The 12,236-nt window shown below is 45.0% G+C and overlaps 1 protein-coding gene across 1 annotated transcript in view; it reads left to right on the top strand.

Moving 5' to 3' along the window:
• The window catches only part of GOSR1 (golgi SNAP receptor complex member 1), a 65,896-nt gene extending 54,886 nt beyond the window's left edge, over positions 1-11,010 (top strand). Inside the window, exon 9 of the mRNA XM_081272287.1 lies at positions 10,844-11,010. Within this exon, the coding sequence (XP_081128413.1) occupies positions 10,844-10,884 (41 nt within the window). The 3' untranslated portion in view covers positions 10,885-11,010. The remainder of the gene's footprint in view (positions 1-10,843) is intronic.
• Positions 11,011-12,236: the final 1,226 nt, after the last annotated feature.

The following is a 12,236-nucleotide window of genomic DNA, read 5'->3' as shown; positions in this document are numbered from 1 at the left end:
CGTCTTTAAAAAGCGAAGTAGCCGCTTTGAAAACATCAGTATTGAAAGCATATTTCTTAATGGATAGATAGAGACTGTTCTGTTTAGCCAAGAGCACTTCAGAAACTCCACGCTGGTAGGAAATTGGAGCACCGAACCATTAATGGAACTGTGAGCGTTTCTCATCGCATCGTAGTCAATCATTTCTGGTGGCACCCAGTTGGCAATGATGACGTCTGGGCCATGGCTCCACTAAGACAAGCAGAACTGGAGGTTTCTATTTAAGTGGACACTGTAGCAGCTTTCTGACTTCTTGCCCCTTTTCTACTGAAGGTGACCCATGAAGAGAATCTAAAAAGGGCTCTCCCAGCCTGTCTTGGATCAAAGGTTTGATTAATTTTCTTTCTCACAGTCTGCTTTCTGCTTCCCACCTGGGATGTGATGTGGGCTTGTAGGGATTGTAGACCTCGTCCAAGTTCATGTCCTTTTAAGAAAGCAATGGAAAACTAACAAGAAATGCTTTCTTTTCCAATACTTCTTCAGGACTTTATTCTGGTCTTGCTCTGGGATCCAACCCATTAATCAGTTCATACAAATTTCACATGAATTAAAATTCATCTGCTAGGCAGCATTCTACCAGATTGATGTTTATTTCTAAGTAAACACTGGCATTTTCCTTAAAGAAGTTCTTGACTGGGTGTAATGGTGCATACTCAAAATCCCAGCTAGGCAAGAGGCTGAGGCAGGAGGATTGTAAGTTCAAGGCCCAGTCTAGGCAACTTAGCAAGTCTGTCTCAAAATAAAAAGGACTAGGGATATAGTATATACTATAGTAAACTACTATACTGGATATGTTTGCCTAACTTGTGCAAAGCCCTGAATTTATTTCCCAACAATACAATATTAGAAAAAAGTTCTTTATTCCAGGGAAGTATATTGCTGTCATAATTTGAATAATTTCATTGACATGAAATTATATGTATTTCAGCCTAGAACTCCCTGCTGAAAATGGCAAAGTTTATTTTAGCATATGTGCTTTTTTAAGTAAGTATTTTTTGACAGCAAAATTAACATGTGTTTATTGTAGAAAATATGGATCACACAGGAAAATAAAATGTTCTATTCCCCCATCATCCCACGATGGCTGTTATTACTTTGTGTATTATTCATTTTTACATGTCTAGCCAGGCACAGTAGTGCATGCCTATAATCCCAGTGGTTTGGAAGGCTGAGACAGGAGGATAGTGAGCTCAAAGCCACTCACTTAGTGAGGCCCTAAGCAACTTGTTGAGTGAGACTATAACTCTAAATAAACTATAAACAATGACTGGGGGATGTGCCTCAGTGGTTACGTGCTCCTGGGTTCAATCCCCAGTACTGAAAAATAAAAAATGTCTAAACACATGTATGTTTTATGTAAAACTGGGAGATAATATGGTGTATACTGTCTTGTGACCAGATTTTTTTCATTATGCACATGTTGTAGGGACAGACGAGGTAAGGCACAGAACATAGCAGGAAACAGTTTTATTTGGCTGCAGCCAGGTTCAAAGGGCACAGATTTTGCTGTAATCAATCAATCCCCTGAACCCCGAGTTCAGGTAGTTTCAGAGTTTTATATCCAGCATGTAAGGGGAGGGGCTCAGAAGTTCACAGTCTGCAGAAATTCACATAAAAGTAGCTTTTTCTTTCACTGTTCTGGGCAAGTTAACCCTTCAAGGACAACACCTGAGAAGGGAAGAGCTTCTTCTCCCCTTTCTTTTCTCCCCCTGCCAGCTGTTACCATGGAGCCCATTTGTAACTTATCTTTAAAATATAGACATATCTGTGAAGCCCAGCTCAAGGCCAGAGGCCTTGTTTACACATTTCTACAAACTACTATACTGGGTATGTTTGTGAAAAACTAGTAAGGGAGAGTGCTGATATCTTCCCAGCCAGTGGCCAAGTAAGACAGGGCAACATGAAAAAAGGAAGTTTATCTACACTGAACTCTTTTGCAGAGACTCTTTTGCTGACAGTCCTAAAATCTGCCATGGTGAAGATTTCTGGAGAAGCCCAATTAAGACTTTTCTGTGGAGAAAGGGGGTGCCACTACACACACGCACAACTTCCCATGTAATTAATCTTCATATGCAACAGGCTTTGCAGTGGCCACATTGAATTTCATCATGCAGATGCCCAACCCCTGATAATATAACCAATATATAACCAATACCCTGTTTTTTTTTTAACTATACAGTAATTTCTTATTTTTATCTCATTATAAATAACCAAACAACACTTGGTTTTCTTTTCTAAAATCTTGAAGGCAGGATACATTCTGCCAATTCCCAGACTACTAAGGCTACAACCTCAGGATTTCTTTCTGAGTCATGGTTTGGGGGTTGTTTTATGGGGTTGAAGACCCAGTGGTGGTCTCCAGTTTGCCAAGAGGGATGTTTAATTGCTTCCTGAACTTCTGGACGTCCTAAGAAGAGAGGTCAGGATGACCCCAGGTCAGAGAGATCAGCATTCACCCATTTAGAGTGGGCCAAGAATCGTGTCATGGAGGCAGAACGGAACAGGCAGAACTAAATGACCTCTCCGTCAAGTTGTGTTTTAAACTCATCGTCTCATGGTCCCCTGGTGCTGCCTATATTTGGGACACTCCACTTCCTGTTTGGATTCATTACTGTGGTTTTTTCCTAATCTTTGTTACATATTACAATCACCTGCTTAATTTTGGCATTTAAAACATACTGGAAAGAGTGCTGGAACTTATTCCCAGAACTTCTGATCCAATTAGACTAGAGTGGAGCCAGGACACTAAAATACACACACACATATTTAAAGGTATTTATATATTTTTAAAGGTTTATATATATATATATTTAAAGATATATATTTTTAAAGGTGTATATATATATATATATTAAAGGTATATATATATATATTTTTTTAAAGGTATATATATATATATTTTTAAAATATATATATTTTTAAAAGGTATATGTGTGTGTGTGAGAGTGTGTGTGTGTGTGAGTGTGTGTGTGTGTGTGTGTGTGTGTGTGTGTGTGTGTTTAAGCTGTCTAAGTGATTCCAACATGCAGCCAGTGTTGAAGAACCTCTGCTTTATGGCTGCTTGGCTTTCAGCAGCTCGTGTGGCGCTGGCCTTGGTGCTGAATATCTCCAGGCCACAAGCTGCTCTCAAAGGGTCACCACTTCTTACCTGGCTGTGCCAGAATCACAAAAAGTTAATTCAAAAATGCTGATATGAGCCAGGTACAGTGACACATGCCTGTAATCCCATGAGCTTGGGAGGCTGAGGCAGGAGGATCACAGGTTCAAAACCAGCCTCAGCAACTGAGAGGCTGTACACAACCTAGTGAGACCCTGTCTCTAAATAAAAATTTTAAAAGGTCTAGGGATGTGACTCAGTGTGTAAGTGCCCTTGGGTTCAATCCCTAGTACCAAAAAAAAAAAAAAATGCTGATATATGAAGGAAGGGGTATTCTTCCTCTCTCCAAAAGATTAGATCGAAAACTCAGCCTTTCACTGAAGCTTCTACCAGATGGCTGATGAGCCACAGAAAGAGCAGACACTGCCTAAAGGATCCCTTTCAGGGCTGAGCTTTTAATGCCCAGAAGCATATCCCAGAGCTAAACAGGACTGTGTTCACATCAGGCAAAAAGCATCTTGCTCTGAGTGACAGTATTTGCTCCTTGGGGGCAAGCAGGCCTTGCCTTGGACTTGGAGCTTGGAGGCACCTGAATAGCTGGAGAAGAGAGATAAGCATGCCTGGCATTCTGGGTAGGTATCCGGTTTTGAAGGAGGGAGCATCAGACCCAGAATCATAGATATGATTTTCACAGTTTTCTCTTGGTCTCACTAATGGTCAATTCCTTCTCTATAAAAGGGATAATAAAGTGGCTGCTGTGATTATGTCATAACTATGGCCTGATGATGTTGGTAGGGTTATGTGAGTTAATGCTCATAAGTATATCAACAAAGGCAATGGTAGGGCTGGGGCTGTAGCTCAGTGGTAGAGCGCTTGCCTAGCATGCGTGAGGCACTGGGTTTGATCATCAGCACCACATAAAAATAAAACAAATAAAGGCATTCAGTCCATCTATAACTACAAAAAAATTATTCAGCTATGATAAAGGCAGCTAAGGGGCAGGAATGAGAGGTGAGTTCTGTGTGGACAGGATTTGAAGCTGGGAAACTTTGTTTTGTTGGGAGGGAGTAGGGGGAGTATCCGGGATTGAACTCAGGGGCACTCAACCACTGAGCTACATCCCCAGCCCTAATTTGTATTTTCTTTAAAGACAGGGTCTCACTGAGTTGCTTAGCACCTCGCTTTTGCTGAGGATGGCTTTGAACTCTTGATCCTCCTGTCTCAGCCTCCTAAGCCTCTGGGATTTACAGGTATGCACCCCCTGTGCCTGGCATGATATCAATTTTTTGTTGTCCAACTCCAACAGTTATAAGGCTTTGTTTTCTCATCTGTAAAATGAGGACACTAATCCCTATTTTTAGGTTCTCATGAAGCTCAAAAGACCTGGGAAAGGAAGTGATACATTGTACATGTTCAATAAATGTTACTTGGGAATCTGTTAAAGCAAAACTGAGCTTCTGAGAGTGGAACCAAGAGTCCTTTCTGATGTTTCCCCAGATTATTAGCATTGAGAATGAGAAACCATTGGTAAAAATGAAAATATGCTACCTGCTATGGATTCCACTCCTCTGTGGTCTGCCTGTCTCCCACTCTCTAGCTGTATGTAGTGGGGGTAACTCTTCTGTCTGTTCTCCAGTCACATGCCCAGCCAGTCCCCAGCCCAGGGTTTTCTTAATGTTTGCATCACTGAATCCCTCCTTCTGTTAGCAGAGAGAAAACTCTAGGGAAGTGGATTTTTTTACCCCTGAGGACCTCGCCTCTTCCCCGCACCTGCCCCGGGGAGATGCCTCTGAGCGAAGCAGGCCTCCAGGGGCAGAGGGCTCCCGGGCACAGCCTGCTGCTGCACTGGACTCTTTGGAGAGGCTCCTTGGGTAGCTGGGACGTTGCCCTTGATGTGGGGGAACACTCAGTGCCACCAATCAGGCTAGGACTAAGCTTGAAGAAACTTTAAGGATCGAACTTCCCAGAACATGAATAGGAATCCAGAAATGAGAGCCCTTAGACTTTTCATTAAAATTGGACTGGGGGCCTAGCTCAGTGGTAAGGCCCTGAGTTCCATCACGGGCACCAGAAACATAAAATGATGGTTTGGACTGTTGTGTTGAGTGCCCAACAGAGTCCTGGCTGGGGAGTGCTGGTGACCGCAGCTGTAGGTGAGCAGGAAGGATAGCACCGGGGTTGTCCTGGGAAGAGCCCAGCTGGGGGGCACTGAAAGACCTGCAGAATTTAAACTAGAACCCCAGAGTCTCTTTGTGGGGTTCCACTTGTAAACTTGCTGTGAGGAGGGTGCAGACTGCAAGGATCATTGCAAAAGCTGCTCTGAGACAATTCGTGGCTTTGAAAGAACAAGGAGTAAGAGAGGCAGGGTGGTACATTTTTAATTTGCAAGTACACGTGGAATCTAGTTTAAAGGAGGTGGTAAACCTGTGTCAGTGAAGAACTACTACCATCTCCTACCCTCCCCACAATGGTTTCACAATTTTCTAAAAGATATTTAACAAACATAGAGTTTTAAAGTTCTGATGGATAAAGGCCAATTCATATGAAACCAGTCAGACAGCAAGAGTCTCAAGGAGATTCATAAACTCCCGCGACCTTTGCCTCAGTTAACCAGTTTGCCAGACCGCCCTGTTGAATTCACTCTTATGAAATCCATTTCCTTAACACAGAGATGAAGGCTTTTGACAGAAGAGCATCCAAAGGCAAAGGGCATTTGAGTCCCCTGAGATGAGCCTTAGAGCTTCTTTTTAATTGAAATCCTTCTGAAAATGTAACCCCTGTTTCTGATTTGATAGTTTTTTTTTTCTAAAAGACGGCTCTCTTATTATTATTGCATCTGGACTTCCTGTCCTAACTCCACTGAGGACCAGCTGCAAGATCTTGAGCAAGTCAATGAACCTCTCTGATTCCTGGACAAAAAAAAAAAAAAAAGGTGGGGGGGGGATTTGAGGATACAGTCCCCACAGTAGGGATCTGACAGGAGCTCTTCCTCCTCCCTCACTACCCCTCTCAGGAGTACTCAGGGTAGGCATGTGACTCTCAGGTCATCTTCATGGGATCCACCTTCTCTGTGCCTTCCTGGCATCCAGAGCCTCCCTGAGCCACACCTGACCTGAAACAATTTGGGTGTAGAATTCGGGATAGGGAAGAGCTAGGAACAGGTGGCCTCACCTGAGCACTCATCCATCAGCCACGCAGGAGGGCGGCTGCTGTGGCCAGGCCCTCTCCTGGGCTCACAGCCTGGGCACAGACAGACGAGGTCCCTGCTCTCATAGGACTTAGGGGTGTGGTGGGGAGAAACAGTCCAGAAGGAAATAAAGAAGTCAACAAGATGAGTTCAGATGGCGGCAAGTGCCACAACTAACTGTGAGCTGCTTAAAGAGAGAGAGGAAGTGGCGAGGCTATGAAGTGGGGGAAGATTTTTTTTTTTTAATGCCTTTTACATTTTCCAATTTTGCCACAGTGAGCTGGTATCAATGATGTAATGCAAATGAAATTAGGGAAGAAACAAAACACTCCCCAGCCCTAGGGAAAATCACCCAGGAGGGAGAGGGGACCCTACCCCGTTGGAAGAGCTGTGGAGGCCACGGGAGGGGGCGGGGAGGTGTAGATTTTTCCCCCTCTATTTGCCCCACATTTTGTTATCATTAAGTCATGCTCATAATTAAACCCTCTGTGCAGGGAACCACGTGCTGGTCGCCTTGGGTGCGTGTTTACTACGGCCTGCCTGTTTAACCAGCCCAGGAGCAGCTCCCAGAGGTCATGATCAAAACACGAGTTCATTGCGCTTGAGTTCAGTTTCCCCTAGAGGGCGGCCTGGAACTGTGTTCCCCTCCCCAGGGATTGTCCTGGGACCCTAGAAGTTCTTTACCTGCCAACCACCCCGGAGGGAGCTAGGCCTCCCAAAGCCCCCGGCAGATGGGTGAGTGTGGGAGGACCGTAGGATCTGGTTTTAGTGGTGAAAACAAATCACATTGGCCTTTTCTCAGATCCAGGTTCAGTCCCAGAACACACTTCCCAGCATTCAATTGCCCTTTGAATAGACATCTTGGCACAGCCACAGGCCCGCAGAATGGCTCAGCAACAGGGAAAGGGGCTTCCACTTCTATAGAGGAAGGAAGAGGATCTGAAGAGCCCAGTGTCCCCACTAGACCAAGCAGCCCTGCCTGCAGCTGGGGTCACAAGAGGGCACAGTTAGGATTACAGCAAAGAAAGACAATTGAGTGGGACTCAGAGGAGACTGGCAATCAGGGCCCGACCGAAGTCCAGTTCTCAGGTGAGGACCCAGAGCCAGAATTGAATCCAAAACAAAGGTCAGGAAGATGTGACCCCTGGGACACTCCCTGGGACAATGCACAGGGCGGGAGCTTTTCAGGATTCTGGCTCAGTCAGGCCAAGCTCCGAGAGCAGCTTCCAAGGGCCTCCAGCCCCTCAGACCACGCCCGCTGCATCCCCACCTTGGGTCCCAGGCGAGGCTGGTGCATCTGCAGAGGGTGGGCCCCAGGAAAACGGAAGAGGCCTGCGACTTAAAAGCAAAGTCCAGCTGCTGTGCAGAGAGCACTTAGCTGAGCCCTTTAGTTATAAAGTGGCTGCTGCTGTATATTCAAAACAAATTCCTTCTTAAAAGCCTGGAAGACAAACGCTCAGATATTCACATTGATTGTTTCAGCTAATGGATTAAAGGGAATAATTTTTCCTCCCTCATAAATTCCTATTTTTAATTAAATTATGAATTATAAAAGTAATACAGGGATAAAGTTCATTGGAAGTTTCCAATGATACAAGGGTTATGAAATAAAAACCCAAAGGCAGCCTTTATCACCTCCTCAGTCCTCCTGCCCACCCACCTGGCCACTGTGAGCAGTTTGGCATATATAACTTGCACGGTTTTTATGTAGTTTTGTTTGTTTGCAGTGCTGGGGGTTGAACCCAGGGTTTTGTGCATCCTAGGCAAGTGCTCTATCACGGAGCCACACCCCCAGCACGCCCGTTTTATAAATTGAAGAATGAATCTCATGATGGCCCCAGGCACACAGACAATTTCCATAGAGAGGAGATGCTCTACAGAATGGGCGGCTGTCTTGAGAGTCAAGGTGAGGGCTCCACCATCAGATCCCAGGCCTCTGGGACAGGGGACCTTGCATCATAGTCCCTCTACAAGCTGCATTGCTGGGAGTGCAAGGCCAGGGTCTACTGTGTTCTCACCTAGAAACTTCTTCCTCTGAGGAATCCAATATATAAAGAGATCCTTGTTACAACTTCCTGGAGGAACCTACAATTCAAACCCAATTGAGAAATTTCTAGAAGAAAAATTTCCATCCAATAAAAAAGAATTAAAGAAGCTTTGGCTTCTTTTTGGAGATGTGGGCTCACACCAAGGCAGGAATGAAGGCTGATCAGCCCCAAGCTATTCAATTTCTCAGCCTGAGCTTTGATCCAGCAGTCTCTGGGGAAGAAGAATCCTTCTGATTCTGACCCATGGTAGCCTGATGCTCCCCAGAGACATGAAGACAGTAAAGGCCATCATTCCCCAAAGGTCCCCCAACAGTCTAGTCTGGTCAACCTCAAGGCCTGGGCTTCCTTGTCTAGTCCCCTCCCTTGAGCATCTTCCTTTCCTCCCTCCTGTGGTTGCCATGGCGACCTCACCAGGTGCCCCTATGGGGAGGCTCTGGCTGTTGTCTGGCTTGGGAGATCTGGGAGCCCAGCCAAGCAGCAGCCTCAGCAGCAAGACCTGCTCAGAAACACCTTCAGAATTTGCTCCCTTTAGTGCTTAAGCCCTATTTTAAATTATAGAAAAACAACTGAAGGGAGAAAAACTGGACACTTACATCCCCAGAAAGGGGAGGGAGCAGATAAGAAAATAGGTTATGAATTATACGTGTTACACAGCTTTTTTAAAAGGATGTTTAAGGGTTTTAAATTACACAGAGAAATGGTTGGGTCAGGAAATCTAAAGCAGATTTAGAAGAAAATTTCAAAGAGCTTGGCAGCCCATTCAATTTTGGAAATACTGAATATCTACTCTTTCTTGGAGATTCATGGTATCCTTCAGCCCAAAGGCTCTGAAAGTCTTCCAGTCAAGTTTTATTTAATTCAGTGTTTTTTTTTAAAAAAATCTTTATTTTTTTATGTGGTGCTAAGGATCAAACCCAGTTCTTCATGCATGCGAGGTGGGCGCTCTACCAATGAGCTACAGCCCCAGCCCATAATTCAGTGTTTTTCTAACCTATTGGATGACAGGACCCTTTTCCCAGTCACAGGCGTGAGGCCTACCTCCTTGTCCCCCTGTTGGAGTGGTCACTACAGACCCAGCAGATGGTTGGCTCCACATGCTGTTAAACTGTGACGCAAAGACCACCGACTCCAATTTTAAATCAAACTAAAGCAAGCTTACAATTCCAGCCGAGACTGTCTCTCCCAAAATCCTTGGGTTAGAGGACAGTACCCCAGGTCTCTAGGAGCATGGTTTTATAGCACAAAAAGTTGCAAAAGGGGGGGTGTCTTGAGAACTTACAGATAACAGGATTTTGACAAGCATAATACAAAGGCAGGTAGTAGGTTAATGGTCTAAATGGTTTAACATTTCAAATTGGGGAGTAAATTTAGATCCCAAAAACCATAATTTATGAGGCGCCGCTAAATTTCAGAGAGGGTTATTATCTGGTCAGGGAAAGCCAGGCATGGGTGAGTTCAAGGCATGGGCAGGCATTCCAAGCAAGTTTAGAAATCACAGTAATTTATAGTAAAACAGAAATTAACTTTTTCATGATTTTGTGACAAGATGGCTCCCAATCTTAAAATGGAATTAGGCTGGATTCATCACATGCCTCCCTGAAGACCTCAAAAGCTCCTCAAGGCCAGAGCTACATGTCATACGGCTCCTGCCTGTGCCCATCATGACCTGGCATGTGGTAGCTTTCAGTGTGAGCTTGTAGAACTGGACTGAATGAGGGTCCATGTTTGTTTCCAATGTAGACATGGATGATCTGAATACTCCTCCTCCTCCTCCTCCTCTTCTTCTTCCTCATTTTAAGCTGGGATTGCAGGTGTGAGCCACCATGCCTGCCTATTCTTCCTTCTTCTTTAAATGGTTTTTATCATCGGAAATGAGCCATCAGTCAACCCCATCACTGTCACCAACCCCCTATACTAAGAGATTAAGCACTGGGTGTGAGCCAGGCTCCCTAACCGGCCTCTCTGGTGGCTCTATGGGGAGTCCAGCACTGTTCCACCTTGACCTGACCCATGCCAGCCATTGACTGGCCCCGACTCAACACCTTCACCCTTCCACACCTGGAGGTTTTCCTCAGAACCTGGTGTCACCGTCACTTCCTCCGAGAGAGTGCTCCTGATTCCCTTACCTGTACTAAGTCCCCCCATTACCGCTTCTCATAGGTACTTCCAACACCTGCTGTTACCAGAGAAAATCCTAAATGAACCCTTCAGCTTAACTTGCTCATAAATGTTGTTAAAATCACTAATTTGGAGGTCACACAGCCAGGCAGTACATTTTTAGCCTCCCACGAACTTTGCTTCGGATGACACTTCTGGCTTGTGAGTTATGGTGATGACAGGTGCCCAGGGACTTGAAGTCCACTTTGGCTGAAAACACTGACTCTTGTTCCGGCCTGCAGATGTCCCATGGGTGATGGGAACGTCAGAGGCTTGTCATCTGTGTCTCTTTTGCTGCCTTAAACTTTGCACCAGATTTCAACTCTGCTCTGTGTGTAGACAAGTGGATCATTTGAGAAATGCTTTGTCTGGAACTGGAACTTGACTTGCCTAGCTTTAAGACACCTGCCACCCGGTGGTGCACGCCTATAATCCTAGTACCTTGGGAGGCTGAGACAAGAGGATCATGAGTTCAAAGCCAGCCTCAGCAAAAGCAAGGCCCTAAGCAACTCAGTGAGACCCTGTCTCTAAATAAAATACGATACAGGTCTGCCCCGAGTTCAATCCCCAGCACCAAAAACAAAAAAAGACACCCGGCCACCACCTTGACCAGAAATGCCAGTCCATGAAAGGAGGTGGACGAGTTCCTGAGAGATCTCCACCTATTCCCAGAAAAGACGTGAATATTCCTCATCTTTATCAGCCCATCCCTCTCTCACTATTATTATCATCATTTTGAAGGACTGGGTTGAACCCAGGAGTGCTCTATCACTGAGCTGCTTGCATAGCCCTTTTCTAAATTTTATGTTGAGACAGGGTTTCACTAAGCTGCCCAGGCTGCCCTTGAACTTGCCTCAGCCTCCTGAAGAGCTGGGACCTCAGTGTGTGCCACTGCGCCCAGCTCTCCTTCATTATTCTTTTTTTTCCCTTGGTATTGTGTGGGGCTACGGGATTAAACTCAGGGGGACTAGACCACTGAGCCACATTCCCACCCCTATTTTGTATTTTCTTTAGAGACAGGGTCTCACTGAGTTGCTTAGCACCTTGCCATTGCTGAGGCTGGGTTTGAACTCATGACCCTCCTGTCTCAACCTCCTGAGTCACTGGGATTACGGTACCCAGCCCTCATTATTCTTGTCCTGTGCCTCCCTGGATTTGAGAGGGTGACTTGTGAGCAGAGCACCCAGTTCTTCATTCTTGGCCCCTCAATAAATCCTCTCTCTCTCCCCAGCACATGGCTCTTGGATGATGTTGTTTTTTTTTTTCCCGTGGGATGAACATCTGGGCCTGGGTTTGGTAATACTACCATAGATTGTGATTATGAATTAATTTGTTTAATCTTTCCAGAAACGAGACTGTAAATTCCCCAAATGCAGCAGTGTCTGGTATTCTGCAGCTGTTCTTTCCATGATTGAACTTTAACTTGATACTTTCATTTATATATTAATTAACTAATACTTTCATAATTCACATCTAGTTGAAGCACTAGTTGCTACTCAGTACCTTTGTAGCTAGAGGTGTTCATATGACACAGTTGTGGTCAAAGAATATAAAGCAGAAATCTCTAGATGGAATCTCCAGGAAAGCTCTATAAAGGAAAACTGATCAGCTTTCATGTACCCTTTTTGCCTTCCCCGCTTTCTTCCTTCTTGCTACCTGAAATGGCTGGAGCTGTAGCACCCATCCTGTGGCCATGAGGTAGAATGCA

This window comes from Spermophilus citellus (genome assembly GCF_964194105.1).
Source record: "Spermophilus citellus genome assembly, chromosome: 17".
NCBI classification, from domain to species: domain Eukaryota; kingdom Metazoa; phylum Chordata; class Mammalia; order Rodentia; family Sciuridae; genus Spermophilus; species Spermophilus citellus.
This window is presented reverse-complemented; position numbering and strand designations above follow the sequence as displayed.